The 23,158-nt window shown below is 38.8% G+C and overlaps 1 protein-coding gene across 50 annotated transcripts in view; it reads left to right on the top strand.

Annotated features, from left to right (window-relative positions):
* Nucleotides 1-22,931, top strand: part of TCF4 (transcription factor 4) — a 344,026-nt gene extending 321,095 nt beyond the window's left edge. For 23 of the 50 annotated variants that reach the window (XM_023647843.2, XM_070275689.1, XM_005612942.3 and 20 more), the window contains 5 exons: nucleotides 15,430-15,565; nucleotides 17,186-17,336; nucleotides 20,587-20,816; nucleotides 21,301-21,441; nucleotides 21,639-22,312. In XM_023647843.2, the coding sequence (XP_023503611.1) occupies nucleotides 15,430-15,565; nucleotides 17,186-17,336; nucleotides 20,587-20,816; nucleotides 21,301-21,437 (654 nt within the window). In that variant the 3' untranslated portion in view covers nucleotides 21,438-21,441; nucleotides 21,639-22,312. Of the gene's footprint in view, nucleotides 1-15,429; nucleotides 15,566-17,185; nucleotides 17,349-20,586; nucleotides 20,817-21,300; nucleotides 21,442-21,638 lie in introns of all 50 variants that reach the window. The other 27 variants (XM_070275695.1, XM_023647841.2, XM_001487938.6 and 24 more) reach the window with 2 other exon arrangements.
* Nucleotides 22,932-23,158: the final 227 nt, after the last annotated feature.

Below are 23,158 nucleotides of genomic sequence, written 5' to 3'. Positions count from 1 at the left end.
CTGCTAGGTGCTCCATAGACATTATTTCAGGCAATCTTTACAGGAGCCCAGTGAGGATGATAATAGTGTCCATTTTAGGCACTGGTCAAATGAACCTTAGAGGGTTTGAGTAATTAGTCATGTAGCTAGATTTCAGTTCAGGTACATGGACCCAGAATTCCGTGCTCTTTTTTGTTACCGTGTGCACTCCCCAGGGAGCCTCTGTAGGTACGCCTTTTGAGAACTAATTTTAGGTGGCAAGAGCTTGTGATATTCAAATCTTGATAAATGTTGTTTGACGAAAGAAGTTTCTAGGCATCTCATGGCCACCTTCCCAGAGCAGCTCTCTGCCCAAATGTAGAGGTAGAGAAATTTTCCTCCAATGTGGTAGCTTGCTAGATTAAAACCCACATTGTCTAAACACTTATTTTTAAGTGAACATGTCTGTGCTAAGTGACAAGAGGTGTGAACACTCCTTCCGAGGGTCCTTGAAGTAGTAAATTTTAAATTACTGAGCTATTTTTCTAACCATAACCACCCACTTTTCTAAGAGAATCAAAGCAGAAATCTCTGAATGTGGGAGAATAAGGAAACAGCTGGGTTTGTCACAACCTAGTCAGAAACTCTTGCCCAGGTGTAATCCCCTCTGTGCCTCCAATAGCTCCATGGTTAATCTTGATATTAAATCATTAGATTTTTTAATAAATTATTGAAATGGCAATTTTCCAAATGTAATTCTCTCCATTATTCATTCAGTATTCAGATCCACAGATAAGACCTGAATGAAAGCCTTTCAGATGACCTAATCTCCTCTTTTAACTGAGTAAGAACAAAACTTACATCAAAAATGCCTTCATGTGATTCTGTATGTGCTTCTGAGTACTTGTCAGTAGAGTCAGCAACGATGAGATCATTAAGCAAAAAATTTCCTATGCTATTAATATGTAACATTAGTGTGGTTCCCAGATCCCTTGTGCTTAAAGTCCATTTAATCATTTAAAAAAGAATTGTCAAGTGGTTACCAAATGCCAGGCTCTATGCTAGGATGTGGTCTCTGCCTTCAGTCTGGTAGAGTTCACAGTCTAGTAGAAAAGGACGATATTTAAAAACCCATTGCTGCATCTGGGAAGTAAGCCCCATAAGAGAGCAGGGACTCAGCTCTGTTATCTGGGAGGGAAGGAGCACAGTGTCACTTGGTGGAGGAGTGGTGCTCTCCTAAGGAGCTCGTTGGTCTGGCTGACTTGGGGATTGGAGGAGCCCTATGAAAGTCCCCACCCACGCCTGTCCTCCACAGTGTCCCCTGAGACCTCTCACTAGAACCCCCAGGTGGGGGTGTGGCACACATTTCAGAAACCACTGAGATAAGCCAGTCTTAGCCCAATTTCCCTCTTTTCAATAATATTTTTAGTATTGTTTTGGATTAAAAAGAATTTATCAGAAGGACATTCATTAGATGCTGAAGCTCCCTTTTATGTAATTGACATTAAACGTAGAAGAACTTTTGCCACTTAGGGCCTCGTAGGATGAACAAGTTAAATTAGTTTTGCTTTAATAGTTCTTAAGAGTTAGGACCATTGAATTTTAGATTTGAAAAGCACCCCAGAAGACATTTAGCCCATTGCCCTTATTTCTGAGACCCAGAAAGGGGAAGTGGCCCAAGCATGGATACTCACTAATTAATGGCCAAGCTAGGATTAGAAACCAGACAAGCCAGCAACGAGACTAGCACTCTTCGTACTAAATACCACAATGCTACAGCAAACTTCCTCTCTAACCAAATACGATAGCAATTTCAAAACCGTGGTTTGTATTCTAAACCATTTTGTTACTCTGACTTAACTCATGAAACCCAAGAAAACTCTTTAGTTGCCCCTTGGCTCCCTGCAACAAGATGCTATTTACTTCTGCCCATCATACTTGGCTACAAGAGAGGGTAGTGGGGAGTGATACAATGTCTTGGGTAGCATTTACTGTATGTAGTCATGGGAGTAGCAGAAGTCAGAAAATTTTGTTTCTTTAGGGACCTCTTCAACAAAGGCATGATCCATAGAGGCTGCCTTATCTTCAATCTTGTTCTCTCTTAGGTTTTCACAGATTTTGATTCTGTCAAGTTCCATGTATATTTAAGTACCTACTTCATTTCTAAGCAAACATTACTGTAGAATCTCAGGGATCTTAGAGGTCATCCTCCAAATTCCCTGCCAAGTGTCAACAAGCCTCTATCAGCCCCCTTCCTCCAAGGATGAGTAGCTCTAAATGACCACAAAGCCCATTTCCATCAAATGTTAGGAAACTCTTCTTTATGTCCAGCCCAAATTTACTTCTCTGTGCAATCTTTATTTTTCTGCCCATTGGAATTACTCAAAGTCAACCCAACAAATACTTGAGCAACTTTGGGTTATTTGAAGACAGTCTATTCAGTACTTTTTTCTCTAGGTCAGGCATTTGTATCTTCAAATATTTATCCTAAAAGAAAGTTTTGACTTTATGACTTTCCAGCACATTTTCCCTAGTTTAAAAACAAGGGCTTTTTTTTTTTCAAGGAGCTGTTAGTGTGCAGAATCTCAAACTGAACACAGTGCTCAAGGAATCATCTGGGTGGATCAGGGTGGATCTATCACCAAACCCATTCAGTACATTATATCTTCATTAAAGGCATCCTAAAATGATCCTATTTTTGATGACTTCATCATCCTGCTGACAGATATTGAACTTGTAATCAGCTGAAATCCGTATTCTACACGTCTCTCCATTATCCTTATATACTTTAGTTGTACCAGTATAAAACTTCAGATAACGCCTTTGGATTTCATACTGCAGCCTTCAATCTGTTTCCAGTCTATAGGTCTTGGTAGGTCGTCATTCAGTCACATATTCTGCCAACTCTGTTGTTAGCAAATTTGTTGGGTGCTGTTAATGCTCATGTCATAGCCACGAATGGAAATGTTAACCAGGGGAGGACATAGAACAGAAAGCCAGAGATTCACTACTACAGACGTTCTCTCTACACTTGCATAATCCCCTGCTCTTTGGGCTTAATGTTTCTACCAGTTATGTCCACCTAATTTTACTCTCATGCAGTCCACCTTTTCTCATTTTGTCCATAACATTATCACAGACACCAGGCGAGCAGCATTCCCACGAATGAGAAAATGAGATTTGTCCAGAAAGACTTGTGTTGGTGGAACCAAACCGAGTTGGAGAGGTCATTGCCTCTATTTCAGAGCACTTTTAAATAGCCTATTATAGATTTCACCCAAGGTCTGAGTTGTCAACATCATCTTTCTATAGCTACTATGTTGGTTGTTTTTTTCTTAATTAGGGTATTTGCCTATCTCTGGTGTTACACCATCCCTCCTAATCTCCACAATTATCGGATATTTCTGAAAGCAGATTAGCAACTTCAACTGAAAGTTTTAATCTATATCAATATCATACTTTATTTTAAGAAAACTTAAAGAAAAAAAGGACAGAGAGGAAAAAGGACTTGAAGAAATTCTTTTTATTTTTTAAAAGTTTTTTCCAGCTTAATTGAGATATTATTGACATCTAACGTATGTAAGTTTAAGGTGTACAATGTGATGATTTGATATATGTATATGTTACAAAATGATTACCGCAATAAGGTTAGTTAAAGCCTCCATCCCCTCATTTAATTCCTTTTTTTTTTCTTGGTAGTAATAACTTTTGAGATCTACTCTCAACAACTTTCTAATACATAATATGGTGTTAATTATCATTCCCGTAAGATCCCCAGAACTTCTTCATCTTTTAGCTGGAAGTGTATATCTTTTGACTGACATCTGCCCATTGCCCCCACTGCCCAGCCCCCAGCAACCACCATTCTACTCTTATTTCTTTGAGTTTGTTTTTTTTACATCCTAAATATAACTGAGAACATACAGTATTTGTCTTTCTTGGGCTGACTTAAGGAAATTCTTGTAACCATGGATTAAAACAACAGCTTCAGGATCCTTGATATTTCTGCATTAATTTAAACAAAAGTCAAGAGGTTTTGAATACAACCACAGCAGTGAGACTATATAACAACCCTTAAAACAAGTGGTTAGGACATGACGCATGCCCAGATCCCACAGCGGTGGGTCCAAATTAGATATGGCCCTACTATTTCCCTCAGTACCTATTTTACTCAAATTCAGGCCCTCTGACCTAGAAACAAAACAGTCAATCTGCATTGGACTGTCAAACCCAAAGGACTCCCTTTCTGTATGCTTCTAGGACAAACCAAGCCTGGTTCCCTAATTTTTTTCCCCTAAAGTATGTGTTTTGCATACTTTAGGCATCATGAACTTTAAATAAATAAAAGCAAAAACTTGTCATTCCCACTTCTAAAATATGAAAGCATATTTAAAAGAGATTCCTCATATTTTTACTTTGCTTCTTAAATACTAGGGGAAAAAGCAGGTAGACACTTTAATAGCACAGTCATCATTGTATTTTTTATTCAACTTTTACTGGGGACAAGGACACAGTGCTAAACTGTCCATTATTTAGAAAAGGCATAACCCTTGATTTAAAAAATATATATATTACCCTTGTTGTCTCAAAAAAGCAGATTTTCTTGTGGGGAGTGGGGAACTCTATTGTATATATCAGAAAATACACAGATGTGTATTCACTCATTCTGTATCTTCTGTGCTTTAGATTCTTTGGGGAATACATAAGTGTGCAAGAGAAAATCTGTGATCCTACAGGCCTTTGACTCTGAGAGGGTGATAACACAGTGTGTGCCTAACTCTAACACAAGGCAGAATTATTAAGTGACCTAAGAAAACGTTCAGAGAAGCATGAGCATCATCCAGCCTTAGGGGACAGCTAGGTGAAGCTTCCGGGAGGTGTTGTTCAGCTCCTATTAAAGTCTCTGTAGCATTTCAACAGTTAGAGACAGGTTAGAAAGGGCATTACAGAGCTATAGAATAAACATGATGAAAAAGATACATGGAAAATAAAGGATCTTAATGAGCTCAAATGAAAGTAAGAAAATTGCCTGATGATGCCGGCCCTTGCAGAGGGCAAGCCAGAACGGCATCGGGCGAAAAGCCCCTCCTCACAGCACAGCAGCTCCAACAATTGGCTCGAATATTTCACATGAGAGTCCACAGGAAGAGCGAGTTTTCATGTATATTTTTTACATCCAAATTAAATTAACTCATGGAATTTTCCACCCTTAGGAATTAAAGTAGCAGCTCATGAAGTAATTCAGTTATGTCATTCATACCAAAACAGAAAATACTGGAGCAACTTGGCATGGTTTAAAAGCCAAGACTAGGCTTTGGCCGTTTCATATTTTTTCAAAATCTGTGGCTGTTGTGTTATTTTAACTTTTATTGTGGCTGTAAATTTTTTAAATCAAAAGTATCGTAATTGCTTAGAAAACAGAAGTGTAAAATGGGTTCAAAATAAGAAGAGGATTTAGGCAAAGTAGTTTTAGGAATGAAAACCTAAAAACAAAAAAAGCTTTAACATCACATTTCTGAAACACGAGGATTAGACCTAATTGGTTGACATTCACAGTTGTGCATAATTATAGCTTCCTCTACGTCCATAAATCATCTGACAACTATAAAGTTGAGTTTAACCAAAAGATCTGTCCAGTATTCATTAAATGACATCTTTGGGAAAGCATTGTCCTGATACAATAGCCACATTCATTTTCAAGCAGTTAATTGGACATATTGTCAAAAACCACGGTATTGAGTTTCCACATTTTAATTTCGCATTTGCCTTCTCCTCAGCTTCTGCACACGGACGGGTCTCGTTTGGAGCCCAAAGTGTGTGAAAGTTATTGGAGAATGGTAGTCTCTGGGTAATGTTTCTGTAAGCTGCCCAAATTTTTTCCCCTGTAGTCTAGATGGGAAACAGCTGGTTTTTGTTTAAAAAGCTGTTTTGCGAAATGTCTGAGTCTTGAGGTGTAGAACTGAGGTCACCAGAAAAGCAGGTGCTCACGCACAAGTGAGAAAGACTCTGGGGGCCGGCTGGCCCTGCGATCTTCTGCAGGGTACTTCCTATGAGAGGAAAAAGTGTTGAAGTTGGCTCCTTTATTTAGGACACAAACAGGTATAAGTAAGTAATCGCGTTAGCGATGCGATTAGAAATTGAGTGTCTTTGAACATAGCCCGCCCTCGAGTGAGTAATTAACTCAGTCTGAAAGAAACCGAAATGGTCGTTTCCCTCACAGGGCTTCAAATACAAAGGTCCAAGTCTTTAGCTTCCTTTAGATATCATAAGTGCTTGAATTTCCTTTTTAAATACACCCGCAGTAAAAGAACTACTATTTCAAATAAGTAGTCCCGTAACCGAGCATGTCCTCCAAGTTTATGGTGCAATCTAAGGGAAAGGGAGAAAAGAAACCTGACTTGGCAAGACCAGCACCAGAGCAGTTTTGCAAAGAGACATGTGGAATCACTAAAGTCCAGTGCACGTCAGATATCCACCAGTCCGAAGATGAAAGGAAACAACCTCCTCCCCTGGGAGCTGGAGGTTATTAGCAGCTGTTTATCCAGTCGGGAATGGAGATTAACATTGTGATTTTTTTTTTTTTTTAAGAACTAGAAGAAAATTTGTTTGGGAAGTTGGCTCTTCATATCAAGTCACTGTGCATTGCCAAAAAAAACTTCCTTTCTCAGAACTCATGTACTAGAGTTGAGCAATGTTATGATTCTCTGAGAAACTCTGGATTACCCAAAAGTCTATCTCCATTAAATACAACAGGAAAGAACAGAAATGGATGGACGTCTGCCATTGACACATTCCCTTGTACTCTGTACAGCATGAACCTAGCGGTTGGGTCTGTTACCTGTTCTCCAGCCTCTCGATGGGGCATGTTTCCCTTGTGCCCCATCCCCACTTGCCCCCAACTTAATCTTTGCCACTCCAAGGCACACACAAATGGATTTTGCACATGCCTACTGCTTGTAAAAATGCCTTTTCATGACATGTTGGGGAAGCTGCTTAGTACTCTGTGGAGCTTTATTCTCAAAAAAAAAAAAAAAGAATTAGATATTGGTATTTTTTCCTTGATTTAATGCTACTCTTAATGTCATTTTCTTTTATTAAATCCTTTCTTTTGCTTTTGATCTTATTTATAGCAGAGCCGCTGGTCATATGGAAACTATTATTGTATAGCTGGGAGATGAAAGACTTCATTGCAGTTAAATAAGAGTGAATCATTTGGGCCAATAATATACATATACAGTGAGGTACCGTTTGTGTCCAGAATGCCCTCTGTTGTTCACTTTGTAGCAAAGCTGTTGAGATTTATAAAGGGCTTTACAAAAATCTGCTTTTTGTCCTAAATATGTAGTCTGACACTATGAAAACACATTAATATGCAATCTTTAGCTGCTTCTTCATATATATGTATATATATATAATCTTAATAATGCCACTTTTCGATGTAAAAATAGAAACTTTCATTTAAAGCTGAGATGTTATTTAATTAATGTTAAATGTCAGTTTTTAAAAAATATATTTAGATAATCTATATCAAAATTCGACCCATCACTCGAAACCTGTCTAAAATACCACTTTCTTCTTAAAGTAGTCCCTAGTTTCTCAATCCAGTATGATTTCACCCATCCTTTAAAACTCTACATGACCTTGTACCACATTATGGCATCCATTTTATTTTGCCTTATATAGTAATTATATTAATCCACTATTAAGATGTAAAAGCCTATAAAGTAGTAGATGTGTCTTTTATTATTTTTCCTCAAATGAATAGTGCCTTGCATATAGTAGACATTCAAAAGGCATTTGTTGAATTAAATGTTTATTATTTGATAGAAACATGCTAAATAAATATTTGACAATATCAAAAAGTTTTAGATTTCAGAAATAGTGTCACAGACACGTGCCATTTATGTCATCATTTACTCTTTAGGAAGCATTTAATTGCATGTTGAAATATTACAATTCTGTACAGCGACTTCTACAACCAGTCCTTGCCCTTGGGACATCTGAAGACAAGTCTAGGCTTTGTGAACAGCAACAAAACAGAATCGTGGAAGTGTATGTTCTGCCCTGTTAACTTGTCCTTGAGTGTGTTTTAAGTGTGGTATCCATAATGAACAGTCAAGGGAGAGCCCTATCCAAGCCCAGCAAGATGATGAGAGTTCTGGAGATGCGGACAATCCAGGAGGAGGTAGAGTAAGAGGATGTGTGTGACTGAAAAAGAGAGATGGTCGGTGAGTCGTGCAGAGGAAACCAGCGCTTGGTGATGTAGGAGTGAATGCGGCAAATGAGGGGCCGTGAGTAGGTAACTGAACATTGAGATTAAGGAATTTAAAAATAGGAGGGAACTAGAATGGCCCTAGGGTGTCCAGGTGAAGGATGTAGAAGCATAAGGTGTTGGTCTTAGACTTGATCCATGGAACAAGGAAAATCCGTGCTTGAAACTTGATATGCACGGGACCAAGTGATGGGCGGAGAATGAATATAGCATTTAAAAGGTGAGCGTTTAGAAAGTGATGGGGAAGAAAAGTTTCATTTGTTTAGGCAATCTTCTTTCCACTTCCACTTCCTTTCTAAATATTTTACAATAAGTATGTGTTACTTGGATAATAAGAAAATCATTTTAAAAATGAAGGCCAGTTAGGTAAGGATAAATCCCTAGGGAGGGACCTCCTGGGCCGGCTGCGGAGTGCTTTGTGTGGAAGTCAGCCGAGTGGTTGTGCACTCACACAGGTGTGCTTGCACTGCAGGGACCCGTAATTCCAACTACATGTCAAGTTCAATTGTCGTTTCCTTCACTCCAGACAAAAGAAGCTGCTTACAAGTAATTGCAAATTTTCACCACAGTCTCTGTGCTACACGGGCTTGGTTCACTAGGCATGGATTAACTATAACCCACTTGACTAACCTGCTACCTGGGGCAGGGAAGGCATGGAGTAACCTCCTGCCAAGGTCCCCACTTGGTAGGCTGCATCCAGCTATGGTTTCCACTGTAGGAAAATGATGTACGGAACTGGGGGTGGAAGGTGGAAATACACAGGAGAGAAATGAAACAGTTTTAATAGATGGAACTTATGAGTTAAAAAAAAGATGAACTGAAATCCAGTAAGAGCCATTTGCATCTCTCGAACTAAATCACAGAATCATTCATTTTAACCATTGAGGTGGTCATCGTGGGAGTTTCAGCCGAGCTGGTCACATGACAGATCAGCACTGCCAAGGTCAGGGTCATTTAGATCATGTTTAAATCCTCTTGAAAATTATTTTATCATCTGGAGAATAAGCATTAAATAAATCTCCAGGAATTGCCCAACAAGGAATTACCTTAAATTTCAGGGAAAGTGTCAGAGAAGCTGTTAGATTGCTGGGGGGAAAAATAGGTGTTCTTAAGACAGTTAGGAAGTCTTCTTCCGGTAAACATTTTAAGAATCAAAATCCAAACAAAAGAACTGAGTCCAGATCTGACTTTAGTGAGCAGTCTTTTAAATGTTTAATCACATGAATTAAAAACAAATAGTCTGATAATTTTTTAAACTGAGGAATATGGAAATTTTATTTGTGGTTGAAGAGTGTCCCAGATGTTAAGTCTTTCTCACCCAAAGGAGTTGCTTATGAGAGGAAGGCCTTGTTTTCTGCAGAATCTTGATGCCTCTGGAATTGTTCCTCGGAACATCCGTCTACTGCTGCGATTTCGTGAACTTCCGGGTTCCCATCTGTGAGCTATTAAGAAAAGTTTGCATGACCATTTCCCACCTCTTTAAAAGATGCACTTTTGGACTAAATGGTATTTTGCACATTGATAAAAGTTTGCTTTCCTCTAATAGGACAGAGATCTGGCAAGATAATTGAAAGTGAAATCTAACACTCTACAACTGTCATGTATAATTGATATTTCATGGGGAGATTACAGTTCAGACACCAAAACTGTTTTCTGTGTCAGTGGGTGTCTAATTACAGTAAAAGCCCATCAACGTTTCTTTCGTGTTTATGGCAAAACAAGAAGAGAAAGAGAAGAGAGAAAAGGAAAAGTTACCAGGACTTTTTTCTTTGTCCCACTTTTGTTGTTGTTATTTTTCTTCTTTCTAAAAGACACCTATGTCAAAAGAAAAATTTGGAACCAGATGCCATGAATAAGGAACTTTTGTTGTGATAGACCAAAGTGTTTCTAATAGCTTTTCTGGTTTTGTGTCATTATCGCTTGATCTAGAAATTCATGACAAGTTTCCTAAAGTTCCCATCCTACACTCTTTTAGAAGGATTATGGTAGAAGAGAAGGAACTGAGTCTGAAAGCCTGTTTTGAAGCAGTTATCTCTGGAGATAACATTAACAAGGATTGAATAACTGCCAAATGAAATTTAATACATTTTCCCATCCATGAAATAGGCCTCTTAAATACAACAGAATAATTACTTTCACAATACTCCCTGGAAACAAAGAGAGCAGAAACAGTGAATGTCTTTTTTGTTTGTGGTGTTTGTTGTTAGCTTGAGGATCAGGATAAGGATATTTACCAGGATGCTTTATGCATCCCCACGTAAAAACAGCCTTGCCAACAGCCACCTAATTTAAAGCAGCATATCTTTTAAATCTGTTTATGTTGGAGGAGTCGTGGCAAATATTAAATTTTGTAATTTAGTTAGACATCTTGGCCTTGGCCTGAGTTGGTGAACCATGATGTTTTTTCCCCTACGATAAAGAAAACTAAAGTGATTTTCATATCTATAGCTATACACACACACAGTTTTAAAACAAAAGCTCCAGAAAGTAAACTCCTTTTGTCACTCAACTCTCCTCCCCTCCCGTATATATATGCCCCATCAAGTTGTTCAATGTTATTATAAGTTTTCTGAGTTCAAAATCTGTTTCAGTCACTCATCAAAGCTGTCACTTAACAAAATCTGCTAAGTCACTTAACCATTTTTGGCCTTAGCTTTCTTCTCTGTAAAATGAGAAGTTTGGCCTAAGTGGGTTCCAAGTCTCTGCAAGCCCCAAAGTCTATAAAGTGTGATTGAAAAGTGCTTCTAATATCTCAGTCCTTTCGTTGGAAAGTAAGGTTATTTAAAATTGTATGGTGCTTATGTGATTCAAAAGAAGTAATGCACTTCTAAAGGTATTGAATTATTCCTAATGATAAATTCACACAGGAGAATTTAAATAGCAGTATCAGAATTTGAATGTAATATGACCTAAGATGCAACATAACTTAGATATTTGCACATACGAGCCATGATTTATGGGGACTGTGGAAGGGGCAAGACCAGGCGATCCTGCCTTGTCTTCTTCTTTTGTAGTTCGTTGGACCAGAAATGGGGACACCTGATCCTAGGGTGGCCCATTCTTTGGATGGCCCATGTCTGCTTCAAAGTTACAAGCTAGGCCATCAGATGATCTTAGCATTCTGAACTCAGAAATGCTAAGACACAGAGGGAGTTAGCATCAGGTACAGAACCTACAAGAAAGTACCAAGAGATACCATGAAGGAAGAGTCCAGGCTGTAGTCATGAGGGTGCAGAAGCCAGAGAGAGGCAGAGGGTCGCCAGAGGGAGGAGAGAGGCTGGGATGGCCTATGAAAGACAAGGAATGGCCTTAGGTCCCAAGAGCTCTTTGGGTCCGAAACTTAAATTATAGAAATCTTCATGATAAATCTTTCACTTGAGCAAGCTTGAATGAGTCTCTGATCCTTACTATTAAGACTGCTGCACTAAATTGGTTAGTGACAAAAATCCCACCAAGGATCACTGTGCGCTCCAGGAGGACAGGGGCCACATCTAAGTTATTCACCGCCCTGTCCCCAGCACCCCACAGAGTGACAAGCATGGACTAAATAACTGTTTGTTGAGTTAATAAATGGACTCTCTGATCAATCAGTTAACAATTAGCTAATCATTTTTAGATTTTAATTCTGTCTTTTACTTTTTGCATAAATATACTAAAACCACATTGTATGTGACTATAAGAAGGCTCTATTCTTAAAGGCTGCAAAAAATTTACAATCAATATTGATAAATTTAACTGTTTTCATAGACTGCCTTTTAACTTTAAATTATTGCTTATCTAGATGAAAAGTTTATCAAAATAAGGCTTTAATGAAGTATGGATTTTCTAAAAATAAGCACCATTTAGAATCGATTTGTAGATGGAAGAAATCTACTTTTTTCTTGTTACATTATTATATATTTATTATATGGAAAGTGGACAAATCCTGACCCTTGTATGTACCGATGGCAATATTGGTTCTTCTGTCTATTTCTCAGTTATTCAAGTGGTGGATTTGTGCTGACCTTCCGCTGTCTTTCTTTCTTTGTTTCTTATGTGACTAGAAATAATGTTTCTGAAAGAGAAGTAAATAGGGTTAGGACATGCTGTCTGCGGCCAAGGAAATAAGCAAAGCAAAGCTAATTCTTCAAATTGGAATGCTATTCCACAGCCACAAGCAATGGGATTGATCCTAGAGAATTAAGGTGACTACCATGTGGATCTGGACCTATCGTAGGTCATTGATCTGACCTGGAATACACATAGTTTAAAAGAGAGGCCTTAAAAGATCAAGGATAACTTTGTCCCCGCTTTCCTTTATGGAAAACGATTGATATATTACTTGAGATGATCTATAGAAGAGAGAAAAAGTTAGAATGTCTTGCACACCTAAAGTCCAAACAAAAATATAGATGGATATACATCTATATTCTCAAACACATTTGTACTATCATTTAAGATTTTACTGTTATTGTACAGGAGAAAGATTTAAAATCAAATGGATGTGAACAAAATAAAGAAAAAGCGTGCAAAGATGACCGTCAGTGAAGGTAGCTTGAATTCAAGGAGTTCTTGAACTCCACACTCTTATTTCTGTCGTAAGCAAGTATTTTCAGTTAGAACATATAACAATACCTATAATTATTGTGTATCTGCTTTGTACCAGCTGTTTTGCATACTGCTACTCCTTGCACTAATTCTGGGACTTATTCTCCATGACCTCTCGTGTTATTTTCTCCATTTGGATTTGAGTAACTTACTCGTGGTTACATAGCTAACAAAGACCAGTTACAGTTAGGATCTAGATATTATTGACTCTCATTATTGTATTCTTCTCACTCAGTTGCACTGTCCTTCATAAGAGTGGAGGCAAAGAAAATAAAGACAATTGATTGTGAGTTCTTTTTTGCCCTTGTAAAAACTAAATATGATCTAGAGGAAAGAAAGAAATTTCAGGATTAATAACTGAATATGATTTAAGTAAAAAGCAAGATTTTAACTTTAAGTTGCATCCTTGCCCACAAGGAAGACTTGAGTGTTTTAATAGAAGATTCTAAAGTAGAAGGAGTGTACATCTCCACCATGCTCAAATCTGTGGTTACCATCAGTGATTCCAACTTAGAATCATCCTTTGTGAAAATTCAAGAAATTAAGTCCATTGAGAACACCAGTAAGTATGAATTGGCACTTAGGTAATTAGTTAGGTTAACACTGATTGACAGCCTTAAAGAGTACCATTTGACCAAGGCCTGTAAAATTCATGTTTACAAGTTGACATCTTAGCCTGAAAGGATAATGATCGATTGAATCAGTCTTCTAAATGCACAAATATAAAAATGGCAAATCCAAACCTGAGCAGAAAATAGCTGTCACTCTTTTGTTCAGAAGGAAAATAAAAACATACACAAAGAGTGAGTGAAAAATGGTTGAAGGAACTGGGTGGGCATGGTCTGCCTGTAAGAGATCAGGCTTCAGTTACAGCTGAAAGACAGGAATGGCATGGCACTGGTGTAAATATATGAAAAGGGCTTGTGTTTATTCCATGGAACTCTAAAAGTGGAAACTGGAGCCAGTGGGTGGAAGCTACTGGGGAGCTGGCTTGTTGCGCGAATGGAATAGGCTGCTTTGGGAGATAATCAGAGCCTCAGTACATTTGAGGCACCCACATAGAGGCTAAGTAACAACCATTCAGAACGTTCTGGGAAGGGACACAGGCACGCAGGTGGCAGACACCACCGGACTGCTCAGATCTCTCAGCTGCAACACTCATTTTTACTTCCTGTTGCTCACAAGTCTTTAAATCCTTTACTGTTCTTGCTATGTTTTTGAATCTGAACAATTAGTGTGATTTATATGATCCTTTCCCCTCCCCCTGAATGATTTTCTTCTGTGTTGTCTTGGAGTTTATAAGGTGATGCTTTACACTAGGCTGCCTTTGGATAGCATATGCTTCATTCGCCTCTGTGAATTTGGTTGTTGTTGGTTCAGTCTTATTGCTGCATTCTTTGAAAATACTCTTTGCAAACATTTGGTAGCAAAAAGTGAAGATTCTGCTTTGTGGTTTTATATTTTGGATTGGAAAAATTCAACTTTTTGATTCATAGCAGTATAAATTCTTAGATAAATATTTTTAGTGTTAGACTCACTGTCCTGCGTAAATGTTCACCTAACAATAGGCTAAGAAAATAAATACTTGGAAATGCAAACGGAAATGTAAGCTACTCATGTTCCTCTTGGTTTGCAAATGCTTAATGGTTTTGCTTTAAGGCTTATGCTATAAAGTCAGCAATTGCTGTCTCTGTGCCACGAGTTCAACATCTCTGGACCCCGGAGTAGGTAGTAGTAGTTAATAAAAAGCTCAGCAGTATTTTTTTCAGACCGAGTCATCATGCTGTACTCTATAATTTTATTCTTGGAAACATAAAGAGCGTTTACAATATGGTGTCTTTCTAGGATCAGAATAGTGAAAAAAAAATGGAAAAATGTCCAAACATCTTCACGTGGCAATGATGGCATTACTGGTGTGTTTAATAAAACCTTTATTGGTACATTTTCCGGTGTGGTGGCATTGGCAGAAATGGTCCCCCTTTGGATTTGGAACTCAGCAGCTGATGAAATACAGTAAACATTAATTTGGAATGGGCTGCCAGTTTTGGAAAGCCAGGTGACATTTTATTATATTTGTACCGAGCAGGGGCTATGTCCCATACTGCTGTAGCTTCCGTTGTCAGAGGCTTAGCTGGCATTATGGAAAAAAAAATGGCAGGCCTGAGAATCTTATCCCCTGAAATGAAAGTCGAATGCCAAATTGAAATTCCTGTAGGATTTCCGATAGCAATGGGGGAATTGAGAAGCCCACAATTAAGCATATGGGCATTAAGATAATTGTCAGATCTGTTGGCGGACATGATAGAAGACAGATGGGTACGAATCAGTGCGCTCCACTGCAGCACCCTGGGAGACAATTTGACGTTTTACCTGCCTGAGCTACTCTGCCATATTTGTCACTGAATGTACAGCACGGCATCTTACTGAGTGTTAAGTGTTTTTGCAGGGTACTATAGGTGCATGTGCGGTCCTCCAGCGCCCTCTAGTGAAATGTATTTGGGAGTATTGTTTTTCAAAGGCCAGTCTTCCTTCATCCGGTCCTTGCTGCCCCTGCAAACAGCTGTCGCACCTCTGGTTCCTGCTAAACTCTGTGCTTCCTCTCACCCTTTCAGGTTGGGGCCCATCGTGAAGATGGCGTGGCCCTGAGAGGCAGCCATTCTCTTGTGCCAAACCAGGTTCCGGTTCCACAGCTTCCTGTCCAGTCTGCAACTTCCCCTGATTTGAACCCACCCCAGGACCCTTACAGAGGTAGGTCCGCCTCAGAGGGCACTTCTGACCTCACTTAAACAACAGTAGATCCGGTGTTGATCCCATGCTTCCTTGGCATTCATCCCTCAGGAAGCACTGGCAGAAAACCAAGAATCAAATTTGGTACCAAAATGGTAAGTAAATGGGAAAGTATTTAGAACGTAGACGGCTAATTGTGTTTCTTCAATAACTGTTTTCCTCAAACATCCTCTGAAATCCTGGTACTATTTCAGCAGGGAATGAGACAATAGACTGATGAGAGGAAATTTTATTTTAGCTATTTCCACATTTTATTCATTCAGGTCCTCTAATGTGGTTAGTTGTAGCCTGAAAATGATATTTCCAAATGAATAGGAAGGAAGGAAATTTTTTTTGTTGTTTAAGATCGAAGGAAATGTAGGTACATTTAAAAAATGGAATTTGGTTGGCTGGTTTTCGCCGTTACGTCATGCAGCCCCGTAATGGTTGCCTCATACCACTGATTCCAGTCGGCTTTTCATGACCCCAGGAAGTGGTACTGCAGAGGCAAGACCTGGGGCCCCTGCTCCCTGTGTGACTGGCTGACCAGGTGACTAGGAGACACTAAAATAACATCCTCTCATTCCCCTCAGGTTTAGAATAAAAATCATAACACTACCACGAGAATGTGTAGACGCATTTTTTCAGCTGTTAAACATTGTACAGATCTGAGTGTTAATTATATATATGGGTATGCCTGCCCGTTTTTATCTGAATAGTAACAATTTGGCGGCCCTTTCTTTGAAAGAGCCTTTGCTTTTTCTTTCTCTATCCTAGATCAGTGCTTCTTAAATTTTATGTGCATACACATAACCTGAGGATCTTGTTAAGGATTCTGATTCATTGGGTCTGGCATTCTGCATTTCTGATGGGCTCCCAGGTGATAAGGATGCTCCTGGCCCATGGACCAAATTTTGAGTGACAAGGTTGTAGACTGCACAGATTACAAATAGAGGGAAATACTCAAGAGACATGCTCCTACCTTAGAAATAAATGATTGTTTTAGGGTCAAGTTTTCAAATGTATTATGATCTTGAAAGTTGAGCAATGATGAGGCTAGAAATTTCTTCAGTGAGCAGCTAACTGCTTTCCATATATACCATTCTTAAATGCTGATTACTTCTTGAGGATAAGAGAAGCCTAATTTCAGAATATCGTTAGGGTATCTATTGAAGTCTTGACTGCACATATTTAGTGTACTCCCTGGGAATTATATTTTAAGGACATTTTTCTATTAAATCATTGCATATGGAAGAAACTCAATATAATAGCTGATATTTACTTGGGTTCTTAATCAGAACATTGAGGTGTGTGATTTTCATGATTATGATTTTCATTGCAATTAAGTTGATGTTTTGTAGACAGTGAAATTACCATCTACTCCAAAAGATTGCAAAATAGAATTTAACCTCAGAGCCAATGCAGGGGAAACTTGTTTCTGCAGGTGCATTTTTGAAACTTCACCAGATAGCGCAAAAAAAGTGACAGAAGGATCACAGTTCAACAGTATGAATTATATAGCTGGCAGTTCTGTGATCTAGGGTGCGCGCGTTCGTGCATCGAGTCTTTGGTGGAAGTGTCACCTGGTCGTCTTTTCTGTAGGCATGCCACCAGGATTACAGGGCCAGAGTGTCTCCTCCGGCAGCTCTGAGATCAAGTCCGATGACGAGGGCGATGAGAACCTTCAAGACACGAAATCTTCCGAGGACAAGAAATTAGATGACGACAAGAAGGATATCAAATCAATTACTAGGTCAAGATCTAGGTAACAGTATATAATACTGTCGCTTCATTTAATTCCTTTATTGGACTTTGATGAAGTGAACAGAACAGGAAGAAACGATTCAGTTTTTTCCTGGCAGGTAAATCCACAGCTAAAAAGAAATTAAAGGCCTACCCTGGAAGTACTCAAGTATCCTTTCAGATACGTGTACTCTGGGGCAGCCTAAAGTATCTTTGCATTTATGAATTTGGACCCAGTGCTAATTACACACGATAAAAACAAGTTGTAACCGATTTAAATGCAAACAGTCGATTTTTAAAACTGTGCTATTCTACAAATTTGGTCAGAAATGTTCTTTCTAAAATATTTCTAGAAAGAGATCTTAGCGGTATTGAAAACTCAATTGATGTATATGCAGCTGTAACTTTTTTCTTACCTTGAAAGTGAGAAAATACTGATTTCCCAGCTTTCTCCTAAACATATTGAGTGAGATATATATATATATATATAAAAGCAATACCTAAATTACTAATTTTTTTCTCCTGGATACTCCCTTCTACAGAAAATACAACTGCAGGAAAATAGCTTCTGGTTGGTTTTCTTAAATATCCACTATTTTAACATTAGAAACTATCTCCTTGAACTTTAACTTTACTCTGGTAATCAGAGGTTTTCAAATACCAATAACATGGCACCCATGTTCTTTGCCTCGATTCCCTTGGGTTGTTTTTATATGCAAATTAAATAAGTTGTGCTAAGACTACACCTCCCTTTTAAAGGCTGTCATTCTCAAGGTTCTATCTAGTGGCCTTTAGGAATTAAGAACATGCTGCCTTTTCATATTACCTTTGTCAATATTGAGATAAATTTTATTACATGTCCTTCCACAAGTTCCAAAAGTGCTAACACCTTCTAGCTTACACCTTTCCACCATCATTGAAGAATTTCCTCCCTCTTGGCCATATTGGTAAGAAATCTCAAGAAATGGCTTTCACATCTTTACCGGCTTCTCTGTTAGTTCATCAGCTCTTGGTAATTTAACTAGTGGCCATAACTTATGCATATTAATGGATTCTTTGACATTTCAGTACATTTTGACTTACTGTTAAGTACCTTTTTATTTTAAAAGGTTACCCTTGTGACATTTAGTTATGCCTCCAAAACTGTGTGGTAGGGCACTGCTTTTCAAACCTAGGCAATTTTATTTGCGTAACCAATTTATTTACAAGTGAATAGCCAATTCTAATTAGTCATTAGCCTGAATACCTTTGGAAAACAAGTTCCCACTTTGTGAAAGTTGTGGCACATGTTTGATGTTTAAAAATTTTACCCAAATTTTTAACTTCAGGATGGGCCCAGCGGAGACTCGATTCTGTTCTCTTGTCACTTGTTACATCCTGTTCGTGTGGTGGAATGTGGACGTGAATTCATAGTAACCTTGATTTCCTTAGTATCAGTAGAGGTCATGGGTGAGGGAGAGTAGGGATCAGTGGAGGAAGTAAAGAGGATCAGATGGCAGAGAAAAAGTGCCTTTTCCGACTGGTTCAGTTCAGTTGCATATTTACCAGCAAACATCCACAGCAGACAGTCCCATCTAGAAGGGAGTTTAACTTATGTGGAGATGAGCCAAGTCTTACAGCATCCTTCCTTTAGCATCTTCCTCCTCCCCTCTGTTGTCAGTGCTCTGTGCTTACACATGTCTTCTTATGTGCAACATTTCCTTGCAACCCAAGAATACCACTCCCATTTTTGATTCATTGGGCCTTCACAATCGCGTTTTGTCCTTATTGAAATTTAAAAATTACCTGGAAATTCTCTAATGGAAGATGGAAGATTTGGAGCCATGCCTTTTAAGCCAACATTCATTAGTGTACAACATTCATTCATTTAGTATACACTGAATTGTCTAGCTAACTTCTCCCATGTCCTCCAGCTCTGAAATGTTGTGATTAACATCTTTATTCTGTGAACATTTCAGATTCCTGGAATTTTAAAGTAGAGATTAACATTTAAATCTCTAGGTTAACATCCTTATAGGTGGTCACCTCCATATTGTTTCTTGTAATGGGGAGTCTTTTACTTTTCAGTGAAGATCACTTCATTTCTGCTCTCTCTCATACCCAAAAAGGTTCTTACTCATGTTAATTCAAACTATACCGCTTGGAGTTCTTTGTTCTGTTCTGCCTCCCTGAGACAAGACATCTCCCACACCTCTCTTTTTTACATGATTCCCATGAAATATTTGAAGACTAGATGCCATGAAACCTTCCTTATATGATATGCTTTCCAGACGGCTCATCAACCTATTTCCTTCCATTCAAAAGTTTCTGATTTGTCGTCATGACACCTAGAAACAGAAGGAATCTTCCCTTTTCTAGACTCGACTGGGCACAACCGTGCCTTTGATATGAATCGTATAGTTTTTCTGTTCGCCCAACCAGAGATTAGCTTTTTGGCTTCATTTTTGACCCACAATGAGATTATGGTCATTTATAACCAGTAGGTGTTTGGGTTTGCTTTGGTTTGCTTTGCTTTGTTTTGCATAGATCGTATCAACTCAGATTTCCCCAGCTTGTCTTTGGCATCATAAACATCCATAATGTTAAAGGCTACAGAGATCATGTCTCTCTAGCCTTTTTATTTAATAATACGTGGAGAAAAAGAGACTCAGATACATTAAGTGGACTGACCAAGCCTTCCAGTTAGTTACTGTTGAAACCTGGACAAAGGCCCGCTGTCTCCACTCCCATTACTCTGGTATCTTGAATGTAGGACCTTCTTCTTAATCGTGTCTAGCTGCATTGTGTTGATTTTGACCTATCAAAATCTTTTTTTCAGTCACTTGTTTTCCTTGGGTTTCAGATTTTATGAAAGTTTATGTATGAAAGTTTAGAAAAGCAGCTTCATCTAAAACTTTTTCTGAATTGTGGTCATGCAGTGTAGCTTAAGCCCAAGTTGACTGTGGCCTGCTTTGTAGAGTGTAGCCTCATTATAAAAGCTTTGTTTCCCTTTTTGCCCCCCTACATCGTTATAGAGCACTCTGAGCCCTAACTTTAACCTCTCCTACTTGAATTGGGTTTCATATCTGGGAGAAATCTTGTGTATGGTTGGTCACAGCCATCTACAGCAATCCCAAACTCAAGTAGATGTAAAATCCTGCCAAGGACAACAGCTTGAGATGGAAGAGTTCCCCCAAAACTCTGGAAGAAAACAGAAGTAACTTAGATACCTTCTTTTTCCCCACACCATTAGAAAATGTCGTATCCTCTTTGTCCCACAGCAATAATGATGACGAGGACCTGACACCGGAGCAGAAGGCAGAGCGTGAGAAGGAGCGAAGGATGGCCAACAACGCCCGCGAGCGCCTGCGGGTCCGCGACATCAACGAGGCTTTCAAGGAGCTCGGCCGCATGGTGCAGCTCCACCTCAAGAGTGACAAACCCCAGACCAAGCTTCTGATCCTCCACCAGGCTGTGGCTGTCATCCTCAGCCTGGAGCAGCAAGTGCGAGGTCAGTGCAAGCCAGCTGGCCCCCTTGCAGAGGTCACGGGTAGCATGCAGCTGGAGGGAGGCGTGATGGACTTGCCTGCCTTGAGCAGGAGGAGATAGTAGACTCATTCAGAATAATTGTTTCAATTGCAGATTGTATCAAAATCTATAAGCAGCTTCCCTTTCTCCTGTAATTAAATTACAGGACTGTCTCGTAACTTAGATTTCATTTTGATGTTTCCATATGTACTATCAGTAATTGGAGCTTGGTCTATCTGCTTTACCAACTTTCTTATACTGTAAAGTGGCAGTGCAAATCACACAGTTCAGCCTTTCCTAGTAATTGACCAAATGAACTGCTGCCGTGCACATTTAGTAACTGTTCCTTATATTCTGTAATGTAAAAACTGACAAAAAGGGTCAGCAGACGTGCAGAAGCGTGCATTACTGCCCTCTGCCAGAAGCCTTGGCATTCACTAACTGCTCTGTGCTTTAATCTTCCACAGAAAGGAATCTGAATCCGAAAGCTGCGTGTCTGAAAAGAAGGGAGGAAGAAAAGGTGTCCTCAGAGCCGCCCCCGCTCTCCTTGGCGGGCCCTCACCCTGGCATGGGAGATGCGTCAAATCACATGGGACAGATGTAAAAGGGCAAGTTTGTTTCCAACCATTTCTGAAATCTTTCCTTTGTGACTCTCACCCAGGCATCAGCCATAAACGTCAAATTTTGCCCAAATTAGCAGATAGATTTTTTTTTCCTCCTTGGAAAAAAAGAGTTTAAAAACAAAACATTTACCTCTTCTGTTATAAATGTATTAATTAATTTTCCTCTCTTTTTCCCTTCTCAGGTCCAAGTTGCCACATTGCTTCATTAATACAAGAGACCACTTCCTTAACAGCTGTATTATCTTAAACCCACATAAACACTTCTCCTTAACCCCTTTTTTTGTAATATAAGACAAGTCTGAGTAGTTATGAATCGCAGACGCAAGAGGTTTCAGCATTCCCAATTATCAAAAAACCGAAAAACAAACAAAAAAAAAAAGAAAGAAAAAAGTGCAACTTGAGGGATGACTCTCTTAACATATCATTCAGAATGTGCAAAGCGGTATGTGGGAGGCTGAGACCCAGCCCGGAGACTGAATGGCAATCTTTCCACACTGTGGAACAATGCATTTGTGCCTAAACTTCTTTTGGAAAAAAAAAAATATAATTAATTTGTAAGTCTGAAAAAAATATTTAATTTAAAAAAAATTGTAAACTTGCAATAATGAAAAAGTGTACTTCTGAAGACAACTACATGAACGTTTTTGTTGGTATTCAAGTCAGCTAGTGTTTATAATTACTGGATATTGAAAAAGGGAAGCTCAGCTGCCCTCGTAACAAAACCAGCACACGTCCTGATGACAACGAAGTGATGACATTAGCCATTCCTTAGGGTAGGAGGAACAGATGGATCTTATAGACCTATGACAAATATATATATAAATATATATATAAATATATATTAAAAATTTAGTGACTATGGTAAGCTTTTGTTCATTTGTTTCAGACTTTTTTCTCCTGTAAAAAAATAGTACTGATTAACTTTTTTAAAAGAAAGATTTTACTGTAAATACGGATTTTTTGTTGCTTTTTTTTTTTTGGTCTTCTTTCTGTCCCTTTCCCCAGTTTGTTATTGTAACCTGTAGTGCCAACTCTGCTTCCGGAGGGGTAGTGCAGGATGAAATGCTGACCCTGATGTTGCTTTTCATTCATAAATAAGTAGAAAGTTGTTTCTCCAGTCTTTTGGGAACACAGGACTTAAAAGTCACATCATGTGTAGATATTACAAGCAGCATTACCAAGACATGGCAAAAAGTTTGTCTGGAGTGTAATGTTGCGTTTGTGACCCTTTTCTGGGATTTTCAGAGGTACAAGGTTAGAATGCTACAATGTTACCACTGTGCCTTCCAATGTTTATATCATCGGAAACATAACATAATCAAAGTGGCTGTGATTTAACAAAATGATTAAAGTGTTACCTACATGTGTAGCCGAAGTAGTGTGCAGTGAGGCGTTTCTGAATACATGGTCAGATTTTTGGAAAAAAACAAAAACAAAAAAAACAAGTCAAGTTCAAAAACCATCAAATGAGAAAATTGCAAGTAGTGTGACAGAGCTGATTGATTTTGTTGCTTTCTTGATTTTTTTTTTCAAAATGGGTTTACTAAGATGTAGATGACTTAACTGCCTCCTCCTTCGTCTGAAAAATGCCAATATTCAATCATCATGCAGCATTATAACAAGCCTTATAAGTCCTAAAGCATTAAGTTGCACTTTCTTGAGGAGGGGTAGTGCAGTATTTCTCTGGCCAGTATGAATGAAG

This window comes from Equus caballus, chromosome 8 (genome assembly GCF_041296265.1).
Source record: "Equus caballus isolate H_3958 breed thoroughbred chromosome 8, TB-T2T, whole genome shotgun sequence".
Taxonomy (NCBI): domain Eukaryota; kingdom Metazoa; phylum Chordata; class Mammalia; order Perissodactyla; family Equidae; genus Equus; species Equus caballus.
This window is presented reverse-complemented; position numbering and strand designations above follow the sequence as displayed.